Source organism: Megalops cyprinoides, chromosome 3 (genome assembly GCF_013368585.1).
Source record: "Megalops cyprinoides isolate fMegCyp1 chromosome 3, fMegCyp1.pri, whole genome shotgun sequence".
Taxonomy (NCBI): Eukaryota; Metazoa; Chordata; class Actinopteri; order Elopiformes; family Megalopidae; genus Megalops; species Megalops cyprinoides.
The window spans coordinates 46,809,316-46,831,736 of NC_050585.1; the positions used below are offsets into that span (position 1 = coordinate 46,809,316).

At 43.7% G+C, this 22,421-nt stretch overlaps 3 protein-coding genes across 4 annotated transcripts; all 3 read right to left on the bottom strand.

The window, feature by feature from the left end:
- Positions 1 to 3,910: 3,910 nt before the first annotated feature.
- Positions 3,911 to 9,185, bottom strand: LOC118775546 (mitochondrial fission factor homolog A). Its single transcript, XM_036525518.1, has 8 exons — positions 9,153 to 9,185; positions 8,155 to 8,385; positions 7,611 to 7,744; positions 6,996 to 7,090; positions 6,338 to 6,511; positions 5,847 to 5,918; positions 5,257 to 5,332; positions 3,911 to 4,415 (listed from the first exon to the last, which is right to left on the bottom strand). The coding sequence occupies exons 2-8, from the start codon at positions 8,354 to 8,356 to the stop codon at positions 4,284 to 4,286; spliced, it is 885 nt and encodes a 294-aa protein (XP_036381411.1). The 5' UTR covers positions 8,357 to 8,385; positions 9,153 to 9,185; the 3' UTR covers positions 3,911 to 4,283.
- Positions 9,186 to 13,041: 3,856 nt separating this feature from the next.
- On the bottom strand, positions 13,042 to 17,088 carry LOC118775501 (transmembrane gamma-carboxyglutamic acid protein 3). 2 transcript variants are annotated; one of them, XM_036525452.1, is made up of 4 exons: positions 17,023 to 17,088; positions 15,353 to 15,398; positions 14,669 to 14,829; positions 13,042 to 14,272 (listed from the first exon to the last, which is right to left on the bottom strand). In XM_036525452.1, exons 2-4 carry the CDS (start codon positions 15,360 to 15,362, stop codon positions 13,721 to 13,723), a joined length of 723 nt encoding a protein of 240 aa, XP_036381345.1. In that variant the 5' UTR covers positions 15,363 to 15,398; positions 17,023 to 17,088; the 3' UTR covers positions 13,042 to 13,720. The 2 variants fall into 2 exon arrangements, with proteins under 2 accessions (XP_036381345.1, XP_036381346.1); XM_036525453.1 differs by lacking the exon at positions 17,023 to 17,088 and adding an exon at positions 16,265 to 16,274.
- Positions 17,089 to 18,979: 1,891 nt separating this feature from the next.
- ripply1 (ripply transcriptional repressor 1) lies at positions 18,980 to 21,505 on the bottom strand. Its single transcript, XM_036522942.1, has 4 exons — positions 21,300 to 21,505; positions 20,742 to 20,820; positions 19,854 to 19,927; positions 18,980 to 19,404 (listed from the first exon to the last, which is right to left on the bottom strand). Exons 1-4 carry the CDS (start codon positions 21,398 to 21,400, stop codon positions 19,200 to 19,202), a joined length of 459 nt encoding a protein of 152 aa, XP_036378835.1. The 5' UTR covers positions 21,401 to 21,505; the 3' UTR covers positions 18,980 to 19,199.
- Positions 21,506 to 22,421: the final 916 nt, after the last annotated feature.

The following is a 22,421-nucleotide window of genomic DNA, read 5'->3' on the forward strand; positions in this document are numbered from 1 at the left end:
TTATTGCACTACATCCTTTTTTTTTTTTTTTTACAAGTGTTTCCATTTTATTTTCAGTCTTTCTTAGTTATCCTATTTATAAGTACTTTATATTTACAGATATTAAACTTGGCACTTGGGTAGCAAACTGAAATTGTAAATCGCAAAAACATTCTAAACCTGTAAATACTGTACTATGATACTGTAAAGCAGGTTGATCTTTTTTTTTTTGTTTGTTTGTTTTGTTCATTTTTTTGTTTTTGTGTTTTATAATCCCATGTAAACTATGATGGAACTGAATGGAACCAAGAGCCATTCAATAACGTGGCACTGCCAACTGAGGACCATAATGCACTGTAAGATAATATTGGGCTCCAACCTTTCATTTAAGAAGCGGGGAAACATTTCTTTAACAGTGGTCAGGGTGTAATGTCGAACGACCCCACTGGTTTGGGGTCTTTCTGCGTGTTTTGTAGATTAGGGTTAGTGTATGCTACAGTGGAACGTGTCCTTCAGCTTCAGATACAAACAGAATCAAACTTACAGAGAGTCTTTTCAAATTGGAACCGCGGAAACAACATAGGAGACTGCGAATTCTGTTGCGGTCAGAGAGAGACCTTTTGGCTTATTTCTGTCTTTGGCTGTTTTGAGATACAGAAATACATAGCATACTTGTTCAGAGACTATGCGACTTTGAGGCAGCTGATTGCACCAAACTTATTTACAAAGCTGTGTCTTGAACTCCCAGAATTGCCTTTGCTACATAAATGCATAGCAAGTGCTGGTTTGTAAACCACACATTTCAAAATGCTGGAGTTACTCCATGTAGAATCCCCTGTGCTGGTCTACTTATTTCATGATCAGTATACATTTACACTCATCTAGATTTCAGAGTATCCCACTTGGAAAATAGTTAGAGGTAGAGGTCAAAATCATATACATTATTTGCATGTAATGTTTGTAATGTAATGTAAACTCAGTGGCTAATTAGCAGGCCTGTTTACCAAACTGATGGTGGATGTTTTAAGGATGCAGGAGGCAGCACTGGGCTTCAGGAGAGGCGTTTTGAGACCCCCTGCAGTAAACGATCCCTATGCAAGCGCATCTCTGCCAAAGAGTGGCGTTACTGTGATTTCAGAAAGGCGGCCTAGGAATGTGATGGATCCAGTCCACAGCAGACCAGCTGAGCTGAAAAACACTTGAGATGAAATTTGGATCACAGCTTCATGAAACTGCCACTATCAACTGCTATGGCAGTTGGGCTGGCTGACATCCCCCATGTCTCCTGAACCGTTTACGCACAGGTAGAACTCCAGTGTAAAGTCCTCATTTCACAAGTTCTGTACTGACAGACAGGGTGGCCCAACCTGTTCACGGAAACTGGTACCTCTGCATTTCAAGAGCAGTCCTTTTAGGTCCGCTGTCAATAAACAGTCAATCAAAAAGGTATCAGCCATTTCCAAACAGCAGTAAGGGCTCTGGACAATCGACCAGTTTCAAACTGAAATCAAACGGTCAGGGGGCCCACTCTTGGGTGGAGCTCTGCTTTTGTAATCAGGAGCGAGATATTGCTCGTATAAAAAAGACGTCCACCTACAAATACGGATGAATGAGTGCAGTGTGCAGTTGCACACGTTTTAAGTACAAGCCAAATACTAAGCAAAAACACATTTAGAATCACCAGTTGTCATTATACAGTTTTGCGCATTTCGACAGGGGTGACCAATGGAGGGAGGTGTACCAGTGGGCGGTTTCTCCCTCTTGTAATGCTTCACGCATTATCGAGTCTCTGAGGTGTTGCATGTCATAAGTGTCCCTTTTATTTTCAGTGTGGCCAATGCGCCCATGACGTCTTTATGCATTTCAGTGAATGGGTTTGTCATTGTGCAACCATTCTGAAGCCTTGGCAAAACCACCCTTTGCAGCAGAGCCAGACACTGTGATTAATACTGAAGTGCCTCTCAACCTTGAAACCTCCTTTCATGCGTGTCAGTACCCCGAAGCAGAATTTCCAGACAGTCAGAGATGTGTGTATCAGTCAGACTTGGCAGACGTTTCACCCCCTTCATGGGTACACTGTCATTGAGTTTAGTGAACCAGGTTTTACATAGAGAAATGTAGATCTGTGCTGAAACATCTGTCATTTTCAGTATTGCTGACAAAAAGTGGCGAGGACCTTTTTTTGTAACAAAAATACAAGTTATTTTACAAGTATTTGGTGTTTTCTACAAAGTCTGTACAACAGTCATGCTGCTTTGTATGTTGTTACTGTACTATTGTGGTCCATTTTTTAATGCAGTGGTATTCTCCTTAGACAAACCGCATTTCATGTTGCAAAATTCATCTCATGCAGTTCTCACTTGTGGTATTTTGTACTTTTTTTATATACTCTCGCAAAAGTTTCAAATAAAGGTGAGTTTACCTATTTAGCATTAATTTAAATGTTTCTTTTTTAATTAAAAGAGAAATACAGCATGAATGTTGTTTTTATTTTCATTTACAGCTTATTTCTCCACACGTTCTGTGTTTGCTAAACTCAACCTATTAAAAGGACAGTACATTTCCTACTAACTTTACTTGTTTCCTTTTCTTCAAATTGTCTTACAATAAGTGAAGTGAGCGTTTCATGTGCAGCACCACTTTAGATGAAATTGTTAAACTGACCAAGAGGGCACACTTCACATGAACCTATATCGATTTTGCAGTACTGAGCCACAGTTACTGGCAGAAGAGAAAATGCTTGGCATTGCAGTGATACTTGAACACACTGCATCCTCTGGTGCCTGAAATTTCTCTGCAAGTCTTTTCAATCTCCCCGTGGAGTGCCAGATTCAAGCACTGAGACTCACTGTTCTGACATTTCACCCTGTGCAAGCATGCTTCAAGATGGAAATCGGGTCAACTTGAGGCCGAGGGACTGGCAAAAAAAAAAAAAAAAAAAAAATTGGCAAGCATTAATACCATAAAAGTCTAATTTCATGCTGAATATACTTATTAGAAAGCAGTCATTTTAATGGATGTTATTAGCATTTACATGATCAAATATCAAAATCATATACATTTACAAAATGTCGGCACTTTCTGGAAATTCCAATGTAGGGATTAGATCTTTATTGTAAATGTAAAAATACTCATTTAGGGTTTCCTGTTCAGGTTACTCACTTATTTGAACATTAAATTTAATCTTGTTAGTCAAATACATAGTAAATGTATTTGTACAACATTCAACACTGTGATCATGCTGTGCAAATAGGCATATCCCCATGATAAGCTTTGAATAGGCTGAGATTATGTGGTTGTGATTTGGCATACATATTAAGGTGGGGGGAAAAAGGGAAGGTGGTTTATGTCTCACATTATAAATGTAGAAGCAGAACTGAAGAAACGCACAAAACAGGACTTCCATCCATTAAGCTACCAGCAGACTTCACAACTTGTTCAGTATCAATTAATTTCTTTTGGTGGTAACTAGTAATGGAATGCATGTATATACGATGCTAATGAAAATGGTTCAGTTTCCATTTATATTTAATATTTTAAGCGCCACAAACATCACTCACATGCACAGGTATCTTGTTTATCAGCAGTGAATGCAAGCTTCCTGAGCCATAATATATAAAATTAGGTTTATTAATAATATTAGACAAGCAAGGCTGATTCTCCTTTCACATCCAAAAATGGCAACCACAACTGCATGCAGTATTGACATATCAAACTGATAAACTTCCTCAGAGCACATCAGTCTCTGGAGGATTGCTGCAAGCAAAACTGCACATTTTGAAAAAGAAAAAAAAACAATAAAAAACCAAGTTTATGCAAACAATAATAAAGCACTCAAATACAAACACCTGAAATTCCACTTAAAATGTTAAATAAATATAAAAACCAATCATATGTGAGGAACTGCATAAAAGTGTGTCATTTAGTGTTTCAGAGTCCATTTCCAATTGTGAGACCCAACCATCATTATAAACCAACTGTCGAGTGTATATCCACTCTAAGGTCTGTTCAACCTGTGGACAAAGTGGTTAGTGCACTACATACAAAGCATGTCTTCACAATGTGTCAAAACCCTCAATACACCCCCCCCCCCAAGTTATGGTCCTGTCCAATGATCCAGCCTCAAGCAACAACACAGTGAACACACACCATTCCTACCCCACACGATTTCTACCCTTTCATTAGACCATAACGTTTGTGATTAAGTGCACTGCTAACATGACTGAGACTGTGTGCTGCCGCCGTGAGGCACAGCAATCCCAGCGTGGATGGAGCGTTTGCGCAGGCGGGGCCTGCAGGGGGAGCTATCTGCGCAGCCACAGCCAGCCGTTGAGCAGGCAGGCGGACACCAGCAGCGAGAAGAGCACCATCTCTGTCTGCCGGTGCTCCAGGTTCTGCCTCTCCAGGGCCGCCAGGCGCCGGCTCATCTTCACCACCTGCAACACGGAACGCCCGACAGGTATGACAGCAGTATGTGGCAGCGTAGTGTAGTGGATAAGGAGCAGGACTTGTAACCGAAAAGGTTACCGGTTCAATTCCCCACAGGGGCATTGCTGCTGTACTGTTGGGCAAGGTACTTGACCCACAGTTGCCTCAGAAAATATCCAGCTGTATAAAATTGTAAAAACCTGTAACTGATGTAAGCCGCTCTGGATACGAGCATCTGCTAAACGCCAAAAAAAAAAAAAAAAACGTGACTCAGCCCTGACTGCAGACACAGGGACTCCGGTGTGGGTGCGCTCACAGGGATCGCCCTCACACCAGCCCTCCGATAAGAGCATGCTAGGCAACTGAGAGACAAAAGCAGGATGGGAAGAGAGCGCTCAGCCCAAACGGTGTGGCTGGCTCCACACATGTGCTCACGTGCAGCTGCTTCTGAACACTGACTGTCTGTCTCCCTCTGCTGGCTGCACTGTGAATGACGGGATGGAAGTATTACACACACTGACCGCTGCGGCCAATGTCGGACAGCAGAGGGGGGGGGAGGAGGGAGTTGGGCATTCAGATCATCAGCTGACTGCACAGTGGCCTCCACGACTCCCACAACAACTGAGCAGAGTGACACTGTTTCTAAAGCGACACACCCTGCCTACTGCATAAAATACACAAATCCACAATGGCGCAGACAGTTTGAGGTATCGTGTTTCAAATACAGCTGGGAAAGGACAGTGACACAGTACTGCATAGATAAGTGGTTTAAAAGCAGCAATTCAGAGTTGGGCAGTGAGGGAACGGGATAGATGCGTGGCTCTGGAACAGTCAAACGCCGTGGCTTACCTGTCTCCGCAACACGATGATCTCAACGTCCCCTCCGCTTTCCTCCTCGTTGCTGAGCCAGGACTCCTGCATGGCACTGCCAGAGAGGAGCGGGAGGACAGGCCCGTTAGAACACAGCACTTCCCCTTTAAAACTCTCCCTGCAATTACAGCTTCTGCCCTATATACACCACGCAACAGAGTATAGCTAACACACACACAGCAGGACAACATTCAGCCCTGAACATCCACTACAGCAGTGTTATGCTGTCCAGTCAATGCTGTTCACGCCTTACGCCGGCCACAAAGCCATACAAACACTGGCAACGCTGACACTACCATGCCTACACTGTCATAATTTGCAACTCACCCTCTTACCTACTGGTGAGAAAATGCCACTATTCACAGATACAAATGTTTGCGCACTTAGTGTAGCAGTGACTCCACTGAGTAGCAATAAAGATAACTCCCATTTGACTGTAAAAAAAATGTAATGCCTATTACGTATAAGGGAACAAGAGTTCCCCATACCAGATCATTGCACTTTTCTGGAAAGCAGTGCTAATGAGCCTGATGTGTGTATATGTAAATAGTGTGGTGAGCTGATACCACCTTCTCTTGCTGTGGTCTGTGTGAACAGGCTGCTCGGCCGTGACACCGGGAGGGTGCTCGGGACAGCTGAACCTTTAAAGGGGAGAGAGAGAGGGGGGGGGGGGGGGAATTACCACAGTGTGCAGCCATGGGAATTCAGGCATGACCACGGCCACAGAGCACCACCGCAACCTCAATTATGTCCCCATTCCAGCAGCCGTACGGGGGGGAAGCAACCAACGAAAACCAAGCAGGATTAAAGAGGGCAGGGACCCCAGCACAGCGTGTTCCCAGGTTCGAACAGCGAGCCCTAGCGCTCTGACGCACGTTAAAGACAACGCTCCAAGCTACGTGAAGGCCATAGACCATCATGTTAACGGCGATCAGAAATGGCATTGAGCATGGTTAGGTCAGACATGTTACCGCACATATGAGACGATGGGGGAAAAGAGGTGAGATCTGGCCAGATGCAATAGAGGCAGAAGAGGTGGGCGGGGCTGGAGATGTGTCACCTGGAACCATATTTTTGAGTGACAGTCTGGAGGAGCTGCTGGGAGGCCTGTTGCCCCAAAGCCTTGGCGGCTTGGAGCATGCTCTTTGGGGACAGAAGGCTGGGTTGGATGGTGGGGGGTCCAAGGGACGTGGGTGGGCGGTCAAGGTGTTGAGAGGGTCGTCCAGCACTCTTGCTACGGTGGCCAGCGCCACAGACAGACACAGTCACAGAAAGGTTACTGTACTGTAGTAATTCTAATGACATGACATAGACCATCACAAATATCTGGGAGTCTAGCACAATCTGGTTGTATTTGTATTACATGCACTATGCTACTATATAAGCCCTCATATGAAGTAATTAGCCATTATTTGGAGAAGGGAGGAGTAGAACTGTCAGCACAAGTATAATGTATCATTTTAACAACACAGAATTTCAGGTCAAAGTGGGGCCTCAGCAGACAGTTTGAAGCTACACTGTTCGTTTTCTAGGGACCACAGATATTCATCTAGGATCTAGATCAAAGTCGAAAAGACATATGCACAAAACCATGTTGCCCTCTGCTGGTCATTTCAGCCACATCAGGGGTAGAAAGTGACCTTGCACAGCACTGAGGCTTTCAACACTGCAGCACCTGTCCACCACAACTTCACAGAGGTGAAAGCAGCTTTACTCACAGAGAGGGGGCATGCAGGGTCTGTTTAGGGAGAGTAGGAGTTGTGGGTGGGGTCCTACAGAAGGCTTGGTCACTGAAAGACCTGCGAAGAGAACTCTGTTGTAAGAGGGGGAGGGAGGTCAGTGAGGGTGTGGATTGCCACAGTTTCATACTGTAACACTTTGTTAAATACATGTTTAAGTTTATCATATCTCTTACACTGATGTCTCCTCAATTGCTTGTGCACACGCTGAGAGTGCAATTCAGAGTGTAAATTCAGTGCGTTTCAATGCAAGATCGTGTAGGCTATTGCCACAGACACTAACGCGTGCCTGAATTCCTTACAGAAAACCCCAGGCGCTCAGGTCTCTCAGTGATGCCACCTCAGACTCACAGTTCACTGTTTTTTTCACAAGACAGCACCAGTACAGGTGATATCAAATGCTGCTGCCAACCTCAACACATTTCCAATGACTGCTAAACAAAAGATAAAAAGTTCCGTTGCACTTGAGTAAAAATGCTTAAGGGTCTGTCAGAACAAATGTGTATGTTTTTTATGCTTATCTGTCTCCCAGAAAGAAAGGCCCCATCTAATGGAGAGGTACAGGAAGAATGCACTGACAGTTTTCCCACCCACCTGAGGTGAGTCTCGGGGGTTTGGGTGCTTGTCCCAGCCTCCAGAGTGAGCGTCCCACGCCGCCCCCATGTGAGCAGAGGCGCTGTGCTTGGAAGGGGCTGAAAACATGGGCCGGGGGCTCAGATCTGGAGCCTCTGTTGGGATCGGGACAGACACATATGGAGTTTCATGCTCATCAGAAGTCTGTATGGAGCTGAGGAGCTCCAGACTCATTACATTACATTCATTTAACATTTACATTTATTTAGACTCCTCATGACTTAAGCATGTGATCATTCAGCTGAAGTTCTGGGGCAGCAGTGTAGCATTGTGGTAAGGAGCAGGGCTGGTAACCAAACATTTGCTGGTTCCATTCCTCACTGGGGCACTGCACTGTACCTTTGGGCAAGGTACTTAACCCAAATGCCTCAGTAAATATCCATCTGTATAAATGGCTAACGTAAAAACTGTAACCTATGTAAGTCGCTCTGGATAAATGACGATAATGTAATGTAATATAATGATGCTGCTGCTCCCTGCTTCATATTCTAATGACCACACCCACCTATCAGGGACAGCCTGTCAGGTACGTGCATGCTGTAGGCGAGGGGTGGCTCGTCTCGCCGTTCCCTCTCCTCTTCCCCTAAGGGTCCGGGCCCCACCCTCAGCCTGTCGGGGATGCGCATCTGCTGGTTGATGACCTCCGTGAAGCCTTGGTCACGGCCGCGATCTTGCAGCTCCTCATCCGGGAACATCGCAGAGGCCATGGCACCAGCACCTACAGTGCACGTGTGATCTATTTCAAAACACACATATACACAAAAATGTAATGTATACAAAATAATTTGGCTTTTTGCTTGTGTTGTACTCTGCCTCACTTGTAAGTCGCTTCGGTTAAAAGTGTCTGCCAAATGAATAAATAGGCGAACTATTTATAAGTAATACATACTAGTTTAATTTGATCAACATAAACTAACATATTGTGAAATTCCTTAAGTTTACTTAGTATGACTGAATTTCCTGCAACACGGATTAGCTACCTTCAACAACGCAAATTAAACTGAGGTAGAAAGTCACTGTGTGCAAGACAGTCAGCAAACCACGACTGTCTGCTCATGCTCACGGATTAGGATGGTTGCTAAATGCGATTACAAGGTCGGTATATAGATAGCTGGCTGTTAAGCACGCTATTTAGCTCTCTGTAGCACTAATGCCATAGAGGGTTTATGTTTGAGTCCACATACAATGAGCAGACAGACCCAGCTAGCTACTTATGTAACTTATGGAGGCAGTTAATCGTCCTGTACAAAGGGTGACTATCAAGTTAGCTAGCAAAATATTTTAATAACTAGTCTAGGTGGGCAGCGGGCGATCTAACTTGCATAGTTAGCTAACAATACAAGCTGGCTAGCAAACATTGCTAACTTACGTTTGTTTGGTTTTGTTCACCAACGGCAACACAACTGCACTCGTGTAATTAACTTTCCACATCTGTGTGAACTATCTTAAGTATCCTTACTGCTTTGAATAGACACATTAAAGCAACAAGTTTAAGTAACTAACCTTTCACAGACCTTACTCCCGAGTCCGGCGACTTTGGTGACGCAAGCAAAAAACTCTATCCTCTTCATCTGACGTCACACGTTGAAGCGTACGGGCAACAGCGATTGGCTGACCGTGCTCTCTGCTGTCTGAAATGATGTTTCAGTTTTGTCCTCTGAACTGACCCAGTTATTCGAATGGACTAATAAAGTGACGTTATCTCATGGTTTGAACACCAAATCTCAAAACACTAAACGTGCACTACACTTTCTATTTTGGTTGCATTTTATGTTAATAATTTGGTTTCTTACAACACAAAAATACAAACATTTGCAAAAGGCATGCCAATCCTCTCTCCATATAAACAGGAGTGATAATTCCATTTACCTTCTTTTTACCGGAATGTGTTCCCAAACATTGTATCGCTCAAGTAAGACACATGCTATAATTCAGTTTTAAAACATGTAACAATACCTTCCTAACATTTCTTTTTATTACTAGGTTAAAAATTCACACTCACAGAGACCAACACAGACGAACATGACACGACTGAACAACTGTATGGATAAAAACACACTTTTTAATAGATGCACAAAGAAATTATCAGTGCTTTCACAAACAAGAGAAATTTGGCACTTGGTAAATAGGCGTGGCAAAAGTGTGGCTGTGTTAGGGGTGAAGGAGTCATTACTTTGGGCACAAATGGTGACAGGAGGATGGGGGTGACTGCATTTCCTCTCAGCTGTTTCATAATGATACATCCCTTTCAAAAAAAGCAAAATCCTTATGCCAACAACGGGGAACAAAGATCGGTCATCTCGATGACATGCTTTTAAGAAATTAAACTGCTTTCTGAGAAATGCTTTCAGGACCATATTTTCCTGAAAAGACTGGCACGTAGCTTTGAGTTCACAGTTGTGCGAACTCACAACTATACAGGCAATATGCGCTGGAGGAAGCTTGATCACAATCTTTTTATGCATTTGTGGGTAACAATTTCAAAATGGTTTCTGATAGACCACTTTCTGTGCACGCATGTTCCCCCTGTCACCTCCTATAGTGCACCTTTACCCTGACACAAATCTTCACATCGACACATAATCATGAAAAACCAAACCATAGACCCATATAAAGCTTATATACTGATGCACCCTCTGTGTACACACTTGCATCTGAATTTGGTAATATGTTTTTAAAAAAGGAAAGTACATCTGCAATAACAGCACTTGACATTAAAGAGAGGGAAATCCTGTACATTTAAAGCATTTCACTTCAGTGATGTTCAATGATGGGGGAAAGAGAGGGCTAAGGACTACTCCAACACTTCTGTTTCGCACAATAGCTACACAAAGTCATCAAAATGATGTAGGACCAATACAAGACCCCGGTTTCCCCAAGGTTTCATGCAGTGACATTTTAGAAACTGTAAGGAGCCACATCTCTCTTCAATTCACTCTCACTGGAAGCTCTTTTTTTAACAAAGGGAGAGATAAACCTGGGGAGGGAAATTAAAACGGAAGACCAGCCGCAGGTTTCGGTGACCCGGGCTTTTCCCTTATTCTTTCAGAAGTTACAGGTGCACATCATAAACGTCATTTTCCAGGACAAATTTATGGTACCTACACACAACAATCTGTATGTTTTCTTTCTTTTTTTTTTGAAAACTGGACCTTTATAGCAGCACAGTCAATGAGGGGGGCTAATTGAATTTGTTGTTCTATTCATGAGAACTGTTTGCACCAAATGATACAAAATGCATAATGTATGTCCCCTTAAGATACAGAAATGAACGCCCAGGGCTGCTTGTCTTTTTACATGTCAACTGGTTCACACATTTGAATCTGCAGTATTACATTATCATGTGGTGAACAAAAGACAGTTATAAAAATATACATTCATGCATCAATAAATCATAAAAAACAACATCAACTGGAGTGTAATATATTATATGTATAAATATACATACATGGATATATATAGTAAGAACCAGCCCATATCTTTCTTTGAGAGGGTTATTCTTTTGAAGAAAAAAAACCCCAAACCCTGAAGTCTTCAGGGTGTGCATTTGCACAAACAGACACAACGTTCAGTTTTGGGATATGTTCATCCTTTTTTAAAAACAAATAATTTTACAAACTGATATGAGTCCCAGTGGGCATAGAATGTCTGTTGAAAGTATCAGTTATGTCAGTGATGTCAAAAGGCAAAAACAAGCAGACACCCACAAATTCAACTTTTCAGACAATTTGAATCCACAACTCCAGCAAATACAACCATGGTCCATTATGCTCAGCCTAAGGGTAAAATGAAGTTACGAGCCAAACAATCTTATTATCTAATGCAATTTTAAAAAAGTGGTAATATTTGGCTGGAATGCACAAAAATGTTACTTTGTATTTTGCATTTAAAAGATATTAGATGATTGCATTTTATGCTGAATAAATGTGGGCTTTCCATGATACAATACAGCCAAGCATGATATCACAAAGGACAAGTAACTTCGTAAGTTTTGGAAAGGACACACAAAGATTGCTTTGTTCACTGCCCGTTACAATATATTGTTACATTATGTAGTATATACTGCATACAATGCTCTGTACACAATCCCCGCAGGTCACTCTAAGGATTGTGACCAACAGCCCGTGACAACAACGAACACACAGGTGACAGAGCTGGGGGAGAGTAGATGAGTGATGGCAGCTCTGGTGCTGGCACTGGGCAGCCCACTGCACAGGGCTATTCTGGCATGTAACCGAACGCTCGCTGGCTGCGCGTTATAGGATCGATCGGAGCAGCGGGGCGGGGCCAAGGGGGCGACCGAGCACCCCAAGGATGAGTCAGCAGACACACTGCTTCCATCGGCAGCAATGTTGCTCCTGGATGGTCACCTGCAGGCCTTCCGTTGTACCAACAAATCCTCCTCTAGAGAGATCAATCAAATCCAGACATCTCACCAGCTCCCATTGTTCACGGTGATACAAGTAGGCCCTGTAAATGCTTTCTGTTTGTTGGCAGTGTTGAATAACGTATTGTGACAGCACTGGCAGCGATATCTGGGGTTTAGACCTGAGGAGGGAATACTGCTTCCAATCTGCACTGAGGCAGACGCATCGTAGGGATGCAGCTGCTCGCAGGACTGATTTGACCTTCAGCCAAAACAATCACGTGTGACGCCGTAGAAAAAAAAAAAAAACACTACATCAAACATGCAGTACTAGTGTAGCACCCTGTGGAACAACGACCATGGAATGCTTTCCATATGTTCTTACTGTTACCGTATGTCATCATAAAAAAGTAACAAAACAGTGTAAACTGACAGAGGGTAGATACATCTGTCTCTATACCATTCATTTGCTGGATATAGCGAAGTCAGACAGACTGGAGAAAGAGGCAACGGACACTAGAATGTAGTTTGGCCCAGAGTGTTTCTTTCATTTGTGTGTGTGTGTGTGTGTGTGTGTGTGTGTGTGTTTGTGTGTACGTGTGTGATCAGATAGGCATGTTCGCAGTTTGTTTGCAGAGGAATGTTTGAGAATCCTGCTGGAACGATCACTTCTCTATCACGCATACCGTATGACAGAATTACTTACGCCACATGAAAGCAGAGGTCTGAAATTTTATGCACGTGTGCGGATCTATGCATGTCTGTTGTGAATTTACTAATTCTCAGGATCTTGATACATCAGGTAAAAAGGCATTGCATGTTGCAATCAGGGGTCTGCGGGGATCCCCTCCCCTGAGTCGGGGCCTCTGTAGGAGTAAGGCTTGGTTCTGAGTCTACTTTTCAGCCAGCTCAGCTTTGTCTCTGCAACGCATGCGGAGGAGTATCTGGGAACTGTCCCCGTGGAGCCCCCCCCCTTGTTATCGCAGCACGCATGAGCTGGAGTTCACGTATTTCATTTTGGTGTGACAAAAAAAAAAAAAAACCTCTTCGTCGACAAAACAGAGGGCTTTGTTTGCATTTGCTTCTCTTGCATGTGCTCTCCCGTGTGCCCTCCGATTTCATTTGGCAAATGAACTGACCTCTACTGTCCTTGTCAGCGTTCCATCTTGACTCTCCCCTTGACCTTCCGACCGGAGGCCGGCAGACCCCTGTGGAGCCCTGCGGAGCCCTGTCGGCGGGCCTTCCCATTGACCTTCGCTTGCTGTTGTCCCTCAGTGTTAAGGCCATGGCAGATGAAGGAAGAAGGCGTGCTCTGAAGTGGGAACGGTGCTGAAGCAGTGAGAAGGTGAGTACTGAGCAGACAGAGTCTGCTCGGGGGCAGTGCGCGTGACATCGAGGGGAAGGATATGACGATCCTAATACACGACAATCTGAACCATCTTAATTACCAACTGCAGAAAAACGATGAAAATGATTATGGTACTCTGAATACTGTGTACATACTAATGTATGATTAAAATATCAGCTTGTGTTTTTTTACGGCGTCAAATCTGAAATAAGGTCAACAGGTAGCATACGTAACTCTGAGACTAAACCTGCAGCCGGTCTTACATCAGATGCCTCAGAACCGCTGTGCCTTTCCGAAGCCACCCTTCTCTGAGCGTGAAAGTGTGGGCAGGAGGGGAGGGAACTGGAAGGTCCCTGCTCACTTCTGTTTGACAATCTCCTCATACTTGGGCGGGGGGTCGCTGTAGGGAGCTGTGGTTTCGTCACTGCTGCTCTCGAGGTGTCCCGTCACCTCCTCGTATGAGGGGGGCGGGGTGGCGCCCGACAAGCGGGAGGCCACCGAAACGGAGGAGTCCTGAACATAGAGGGCGCGGCTGTTCGGCGGGGGGTGCGGGTGAGGGTGGGGGTCCGGCGGGGCGGACACGGCCGAGCCACCGCCACCTCCCCCGCTCACGACCGCTGCCCGGCTGCTGGGGGGTTCCGGGTGCTGGCTCTCGGAGTGGGAGGGGCTGTCCCGGTGCACCAGAATGCGGGGCAGGCTGCGAGAGTTGCGATTGGCCAGGTAGCGGTTCTGGGTGTAGGCCGGGCGGCGGCGTGTGGCCTTCTGCAGCTGGCACCTCCAGATGAGGAAGAGGGCGATGATGATAAGGAGGGCGACCCCCAGAAGAGGCACCACCATGTAGACGGTGTCTGTGCGCTCCGATCGGGTCTCCGTGCGGTCATTCACTGTGTAGAGCTTCCAAAACTCCATCTGAATCACCATGAATGAGGAGAAGCATTCAAGCTTTCTATCACTTCAAGCAGCCTTTTTAACATTAACATTTAAAAAAACAGGGCAAGCATGTAATTCTATTCTCCAAATGTAAGATCACACAGTTATTAACAGTACTGTTTACACACAGGATTAGGGAGGGCTACACGGAAGTAAAAAGGACCTCTGGTGCTGGGAGCCAAACTCATTCTGTCAGTTTCCATTGAAGATTTAAAATCAAGCCATTGCTTTGGGTTCATTTCAGACTTTGTGGAGCTCACAACATATTATCGTATTTGTCTAACTTTTACCTGGACAACAGGCGCACAATTCGGGTGTGGCTTGAGTTAAGGGAAAAGCTTAAGGAAACTCGGCTGCTGTGTTTGAGCCTCTTACCGTGCGCTCCTTGTTTTCGAACACCTCCTTGGCCTCTTCGAAGCTGCAGCTCTCCTCCATGCACTCGCGCTCGATGTTATCCTGGCGGAGCTCCTCCAGGAAGCCGTTGGCTCGCGGGAATCGTTTGAGGAGAGAGTGCGCATCCTTCTCATTTAGGAATGCTGCAAAGGGGACGCAGGTCAGATGCACAGACCAGGGACCATCTCACCAGACTGCTCACAGTACACTGTTCACACCTCTAGCAGGCTTTCTCTGTGCTTTGTACTTACGCATGTGTATGTGTGTGTGTGTGTGTGTGCAAATGTGTCTTGTGTATGTGTGTGTGTGTGTGTGTGTCTTTGTGTGTGTCCTCTTGCGTGCGTACACACATAGTGTTTCCTCTGTCTCAGCACCAGGGGAATTCACTGTGTAAGCCAGTATGTCCAACACTTTTCCCTCATTTCTAACAACGCTACAAGGCAAAAAAAGGCACTGCCTTCTAACAATGCAAAAAACACAGCTTTGATTATGACTGTAACATTTTGCTGAGAATTCATTAATCAAACCCTATAACTTCGTGTACTCCAGAGGGCACACTGAAAGAGAAAATGGGTAACTGGAGGCCATGCTGCTATACTGGGCTCGAAGTGAGAGAGGAAATAAACAGATGCTAAGAACACTGAATGAGATATAACACATGCTCACCTTGGGCCATGCTGCCTCTCAGCAGCTAGGGTTGGGACACATCGACCTGTGAAGACAGAGACCAGAGAGCAACACTAACACCCAAAGTCAGTTCACAGTAAACAGCTTTTCTGTAGAGACAAAGAGTGTTGAGTGTTTAAAAGAACAAAACTCAAAGATGCTTTAAAATGTATGTTTTCATTGCTAGGGAGGTAACTCTTGAGCAAATGAAGGCTAAGGAAGACACGACTCATTGTGTTGAAGCATCTGAATTTTGTGGTGGGAGGCAGAGAGGCAATGATCTCAGCCACATATCGTCTGTGAACATATACAAGTCTATGGGCTTGTACTGTGTATTATTTCTTAGTTTTCTTCATACTTTATAAAACGATACTACTTCAAACAAATATGCATAATCATATAATGACATAAATGCGCTAAATAAGAAACTACCATTTATATTTCTAACCAGTAGCTAATAGTCCGGACCCTCTGCCGACACGATCAATTCAACTGTGCGGAATAATAGTTCTACTTCAAATGATAGTTTTGTCGGAAGTTGTAAATGCATTATTTAGAGCCAGACTCAGAATATTAAGTTGATAAGAGAAAGTGGACTTCCGTAATATTTCTAAATTTGCCGCTGGCTAACTCCAACATCCGATACCACAGCGGACAAAACTGCGCTTCTCTCCTCTGTATGCTGCCATAATACTGATCGCACTTTGCGCGGTTTCTGATTTATTAATTTATAGATAGCTGGACGCCACCATACACCTTTATAAATACATTCCGACTATAAATACGCCGTCATGAGGGTTACCATGGCAACAGCGAGGAGGTGGATGAGGCGAAAGAGATGCCCCGTAAACAGGCTCCAGATTCAGGCAACGGGAATGGAAATCAAAACATCGCAAAATTCTTAATACATACGGCTATGTCGTTGTCTGCAAGTCGTCGCTGCATATGCAGTAGCTGGCTGGCTAACTGTCTGGCTAACTTAACTGCCATCCGGGCGACTTGTTCTGAAACCAGATTAGTTAATGATAGCTAGCTCGGAGGCTGCGTGCACGTACCCAGAACTGTTAGCTCGGCATCAGCTAGCTAATGGTCAAAGCTTACATATATCAGGGAACTTGGCTTGCTAAAGCACTGCTATAGTAGCCGGGAGCTTTGCTATCCTCAAAATGACACTTATGATTAATACAATAACATAAAACAGAAAATAACGTCATTCTTAGTTTTACATCGCCCAGCGTTAGATTACTACTTTTTGAACAGTATTAACTACACGCTAGCTACTGAACAGTTACAGAATTTAAATTAGCCTGCTGGGTGGATAATCAATAAATGTTGCAGCTAGGTTTGTAGCTATTTGAACAGGAAAAAGATATATAATTAGCAGCTAATTATCACGCTAGATACATCAGTTAGATACCATTAGAGAGATTGCTAGATCTTTAAGACAAATCGACGGAGAGAAAAAGCAAGCAAGCAACCATTATGATAAAATATTCATAAAGATCCATGTTGAGTGTTTCATTGAGATTTCTGAAAAATGCAGACATTTGTGGTAAGGTATTTATTATTTTTATATCACTCTAATGTAAATCAGTTTTTTCTAACAAATCAAGAATAATGCTAAAACACGTGCGCGTGGCAATGAAATATATACACAAAAATACACCTACCTTCCACGCTATTGCTAAAACCCTTCCATTCCATCCCTGTGTCCAACAAGCGAGCACCCACACGAGTCACTCAGAAATTGTGACAGAGATACAGGTAAGCCAATAGAAAGTATGGATTCCCCATCCGTACCCAATAAGAGAACTCGCAAGGATCCTTTCACAAATAGGCACCGCCTTTATTAGTACAACGCATCCTGGGTGTTGGAGTTAGTTTGTAAACAAATCTTTGCCTCCTGTCAAAAATTCAATAAACCGTAGCGCCTAAAAGAAACGAGACACCTGTATGTCAGTAATAATAAATGTCTCGGCTACACACTCATCCTCTTGCCTCAATTCAAGAAAATGTTCGAGACATTCACGGAATGAAAGCAATCTCGTTTTTCTTGCCACACCTTATACTAAAAAACTACAGGTCCCAGTATTCCTTATTAAATGTCGAGATTTGACTTCTAAGGGAGAGAAGATATTCAGAAGGATAAAGATAGCTGACTGGAGCATAATGTAACTTACAAATGGGCTGACTTAGTTTCTTGCGAGCGGTCCTCGTGTGTAATTATAGAAGAAAATAATGGATCCGTAGAGACTGAAATGTATCCAAAATTGTTTGTGCCATCTTGCATGATAGCTAGTTATGACTACCGAGCTAGCTTGTCAGACGTGGGAGACTGCAGCTGTGAGACGCGTTACAACAATGAGCGGTGCTTATCGCGAATTTTTATTTTTTGGTGTGTCGGCTGCGTTCATCATCACAGACTAACGACGTGACGTGTGAAAACAGAAAGATCTGTAAGTCCGGCCACATATTAATTCGTGTCTTGACTACCGGTAAAAAAAAAAAAATCATGGTCGGATCTTTGTTTTAATGGAATTCCTTAGCTAAGCGGGAAGCTAGAGAGCCGATATATACTGCAGGAGAAGCGTCTTATTCACAGCAGCAGCTAACAATTTTAGCCATCCTCTATATACAACAGCAGACATGGCTGACACACACACACACACACACACACACACACAGAGAGGGAGAGAGAGTCTGCTGAATATAAGATGGTTTTCCCAGATCTAATCCTGAAAGTGTTTTTTGCATGTTTCTCTCCCTGAGGCTGGAAGTGCCCTGGGTTGGTGGGGGTCAGATCTCAAGTGGTAAACCTGACAACAGCAGGGGTACTTCGTGACCCATGACCGACAAGAGGCCGATCTTTGGCCTTTGGCCTTCTCGTCAGGATGTTCCCACTGTTGTCTATCAAACTCCCCTTCCCTGAAAGGCTCAGATGGAGAACAGGCCCCGCTCTCACCAGGGAGATAGGGTCACCAAACATCAAAGGATTTGGAAAGATGCAAGAGAGGAGGAATGGGTTTTGCGTGCTGAAAGCACGCTAGCCACTGATAATCTGTTTGTTTTGCTCTGATAGTTTTGTCAGCCAGAAAAAAAAAAAAAATCAACAGGCAGTTGAATATTCCTAAAATAGGATTTATTAAATATTAGTGAAGTGAGTTGAAAAAATGTATAAAAGGTAGAAAACAGCACATTAAATATATAAACATTTACATCATAAGTTAAAAAATCAAAATAAAATACAAGCTTAAGACTTTCTGTACACAGCTCTCAAATCCTGAGATTCCTTGCATATACAATAATCATCCCAATGTGAGATTTCATGTCCATGATTATATATCTCCCAGCGAGCATAGCATCACCCGACAGAAGAGGCTCGTTCTGACAAAATATTGAAACAGAGCTGTCCATACACTGTCTTCCAGGCTCAATGGTCTGTACAGAAGAAGTTTTAACCATTTACTTAATAGTTCATCTTAGCACAGAGAAGGCATTAGGTTCTGTTTTGATTTTGCAATGAAATCTATTAACTCACTTAAACAGTCTCCTAAATTCACACTGAATATGAGTGTTGCTGCTAGGTTAAGCCTGAAGGAACAAAGCTGCCTTGTTAATTAGGTGTGTTGAGTAATACAATCAAGATTTTGTTTCTGTGTTCCCATTCACTGCTGTTCTGGACACAGTAGTACACAGCACATGAAATACAGCCCAGGCAGGACAGTGTTCTGATCTTGCCGTGCCTGTGTCCTGACTGGCCCATCTTAAATGCCGTCCCATGGGAAAAGCTAGGACAGGGGCTCTCGGGAGTTGGCATGGAGGTGTGCGGGTAAAGTGGAGTCCGAGCTCAGTTCCAGCAGGTGAAATGAGAGGTTTGCTTGGGGCAGCTCTCAGAATCGCTTTCTTCGTCCTCCCACTCTGCCTCCTCATCCTCTTCCTCGCTGTCCGACTCATCGTAGAAACTGATGGTGGCCTGTACAGGGAAGTTTCTGAGGAGTGCCTCTCCATCGCTGTAGAGGTAGTCATAAGACTTGGACTTGGGCCAAAAGAGCCTGCATCAGAAGAATAAGGAGATGCAAAGGTTAGCAACTTCTTGTTCTCAACTCATGCAGTTAAGACTGGCTTTGACCCTAGAGCTTTGTCACCTGTATGAAAACTGGAACACAAAGGCCATACTGTACAGCTATATTAAGTGTCTTTTACATATATGGTGCTCTCTGAATATTGTGCTTTAATGTTTCCCATAGATTTGGCCAATAATGGTTGCATAAGGGGTCTTCGTCTTCAGTTCATGAATTATTAAAATACTATAGTTCAATATATTCTTTAAAATGAGATAATTATAAATAAAAATACATTAATAAATATTATATTCAATGATCAAGTGCACCTTTTTTGGAGGAAAAATATTCTGTGGTTTATATAATATCCTGATAAAAAAAAACAGAAAACTACACAAAGGGAATATAACATTGCTATGAAGAACTGAGGAGATACTGACCTAACAGGATGCTGAAAGGACTGTGATTTCCCATCAACCACATTGTTCCCTGGTGCTGCAAATCTGGAGTATGGCTGTGGGGAAGAGAAAGGAGAAGGCGTTAAGTTCCCATGCAACACAAGGCCACAACTGGAACAGAAGGAATGCTTTCACAACCAGTTCTGTCGGTGCCAAAATGGTCCTGGAGATATATGGATGCAGACACCTAGAGTAGGACACGGCACCATTTTGCATACTGGGCGAATGAAATCTGTGGGAAACTATCTCCCTTGTTTCTCCCAAAGCCAGAGGTGTCTGATTTGTCTGTTTCAGGACCAGTGGCCAAGTGTTAGTCAGGAGGCTACTTCCTTTACCTCTCGCCTATGGCGTCAGCTATGTGTTCTTGGGCACGCAGAGACTGTGGTGCCAGTGCCATATGGCTGTGTGTCGCTGTGTTACAATTCCTGTCACCTCTCTGCAACACATTGCCTTAGCACTGCTGAGTCGCTTGGCAGCTCGACTGTCACACCTTCTGGTCTGTCACACTTCTGTTAATTCTCTCCACATGCCTGTCTGTCTGCTGCCTGCCCCCTGCTGTCCCTCTGGACAGCTTGCCTTCATTAAGGAAATACAGCCTTGCCTTATCGTGCTGCTGATACGAATGTGATTAAATGCCAGAGGTTTTACACCTCTTCATCTCGTTAAAAATATTGCTCATGCTTTAGAAAACATGCAAAAAAAGCAAATACTAGTGCATTGTCTATTAAGGTGAATGAATGTTGGAAAAACTAAATACTGCTGAAAATACCTCTGCTCATGTGAAAGTTTGCTCTGAATGCACCTAAACGAAATGAACGAAAGATCCTATTAAAAGCACGATTGTGCAGACTGAAAAAAAGGAGAACTTACACATGCTGACTTGGTCCTACGACACCGGCTTTGCGCATCCTCGCTGGTCACGAGCCAGGGTCTCCACAGGACGGAAGGACTGCAGAGAAGGCACGAGCCACATGGTTAGTGTCAATCAAATACGGCGTTCAAACATGAGATGAACTAGATATTTAACTGAAAAAAACAACTTGTACAGGTAATGAAGTAGTTTGCACGCAAATTAATGTAATTGCATAACATAATCGCAAATAGTAAATCTGCTTGAAACCGCGCTGCCCTCGACAACACTACAGCAGAACAAAACCTACTAAATAGGTAAACTGGTACAATATTAAGATTTTACAACATTAATTGTTGTTCGTTACACATGCATGTCAACGCATTTACAGCAATTGTGGCCACCACATTTAACAACAACTGTTTATCGGGAATAGTAATTATACATCGCGTGTAAACAGTTGCGTATGTTATTATACACACTGTTCTGTGCTGTTTACAGTATGCACTCACTTAAACTACGTAGTTTCACTGGAAAAAAACAAATTGCCGGTAAATAATTCTGCGATCAGCGCTTACCTGTCACTGTGTGCTCGCCTATGAGCACCCATCGTGTACGGGGGCAGACGAGGAATCGCGGCGAAGGGCGTCTGTTTAGTGGTGTGAATTGCGGAGTCCATTGCTGTGTCCGGCAAATCTTTCGGGTATCCCCTGAAAAACAGTTCGTTCTGTATCGCTACAAAGCGCCTGTCTCCGAAGAACGTGATCCGGCCGTTGCTCTTGAAGCTGCTGTTTGCGTGTGAGTCAGTCGCTGTGGGACCGGGGTTTATAAAGACCTCGGGCGGGGGGTAGGGACGTGGTAGATAGGTGGATAGGGGAGGGGTGTGGGCCGGGGGGTTGCCAAATGATACGAAGGAGAGGGGGCGCGGGTGCTTTCCAAACGATCGAGGGATCTCGGTGCATTTTGGTGTAAGCAGTTGTCCAGTTGTATAAACAGGGGGGCGCAGCAAGGGGGTGAGAAATCTGTTACCAGAGGGGTGATTAGAAAAACACAGAGGAGAAAAGTTAGACACCATCTGCGAGAAAGCAAGCGGGGGGTAACGCAGCAGAGGGCTTGGTTTGCAATTAACGGAGAAAATGAGTTGCCATCCCAGGTACGTTAAAGAGGTCTGCAGAAAGTTAGCTTGTGAATATTCGTTACAGTATTCTTAACGAAAGAACTCTATACCAAACATGAGTATCCCATTGGCTGTTCCAGTTTTTCATATGTTTCAGTTAGAGGATAATGTCGATAATGTCAGACTTTTATATCCAATTTGTCTTCGATTCTAATGGTAGCAAATTGCAATAGGTTCGTTCATGTCACAGTGATAAATTCGTCTCATTTGAATTAAAAATTTGTTAGTTATTTTCCCAAGGCGTCATGGGCGTTATTAAAGATTTACAGCATATGAATCGGCTATTACAGTGTATACCAACGCAATGTTTACGAGGGGACACGACAATGCTAATAATGTAATTTATGGCATTTTATTACGTATTGTATATTAAATAAGCAATAATCCAATATAAAGACTTTCATAGATTAACATGGATAACAGGGTTTAGCCAACTACATAGTTCTTTAATTATAGCTATGTACACTCGTTACAAATATACTATATCGAATTAAACAGGATGTTTTTTATTTGTTGCAATCGT

Bases quoted from the DNA above. Each gene is read 5' to 3' on its own strand.
- LOC118775546 (XM_036525518.1), bottom strand. From the start codon at position 8,356: ATGGCCTCTGCGATGTTCCCGGATGAGGAGCTGCAAGATCGCGGCCGT. The intron at 5,919-6,337 runs GTGACACATCTC...TCCCCTTTAAAG, and splicing joins ACTCAAAAATATGGTTCCAG to GTTCAGCTGTCCCGAGCACC. The intron at 4,416-5,256 runs GTAAGCCACGGC...TCCGTGTTGCAG, and splicing joins TCATCGTGTTGCGGAGACAG to GTGGTGAAGATGAGCCGGCG.
- LOC118775501 (XM_036525452.1), bottom strand. The intron at 14,273-14,668 runs GTAAGAGGCTCA...ATGGTGATTCAG, and splicing joins TCGAAAACAAGGAGCGCACG to ATGGAGTTTTGGAAGCTCTA.
- ripply1 (XM_036522942.1), bottom strand. From the start codon at position 21,400: ATGGACTCCGCAATTCACACCACTAAACAGACGCCCTTCGCCGCGATT. The intron at 20,821-21,299 runs GTAAGCGCTGAT...CCTTCTCTGCAG, and splicing joins AGGCGAGCACACAGTGACAG to TCCTTCCGTCCTGTGGAGAC. The intron at 19,405-19,853 runs GTCAGTATCTCC...CTTCTGATGCAG, and splicing joins TCCTTTCAGCATCCTGTTAG to GCTCTTTTGGCCCAAGTCCA.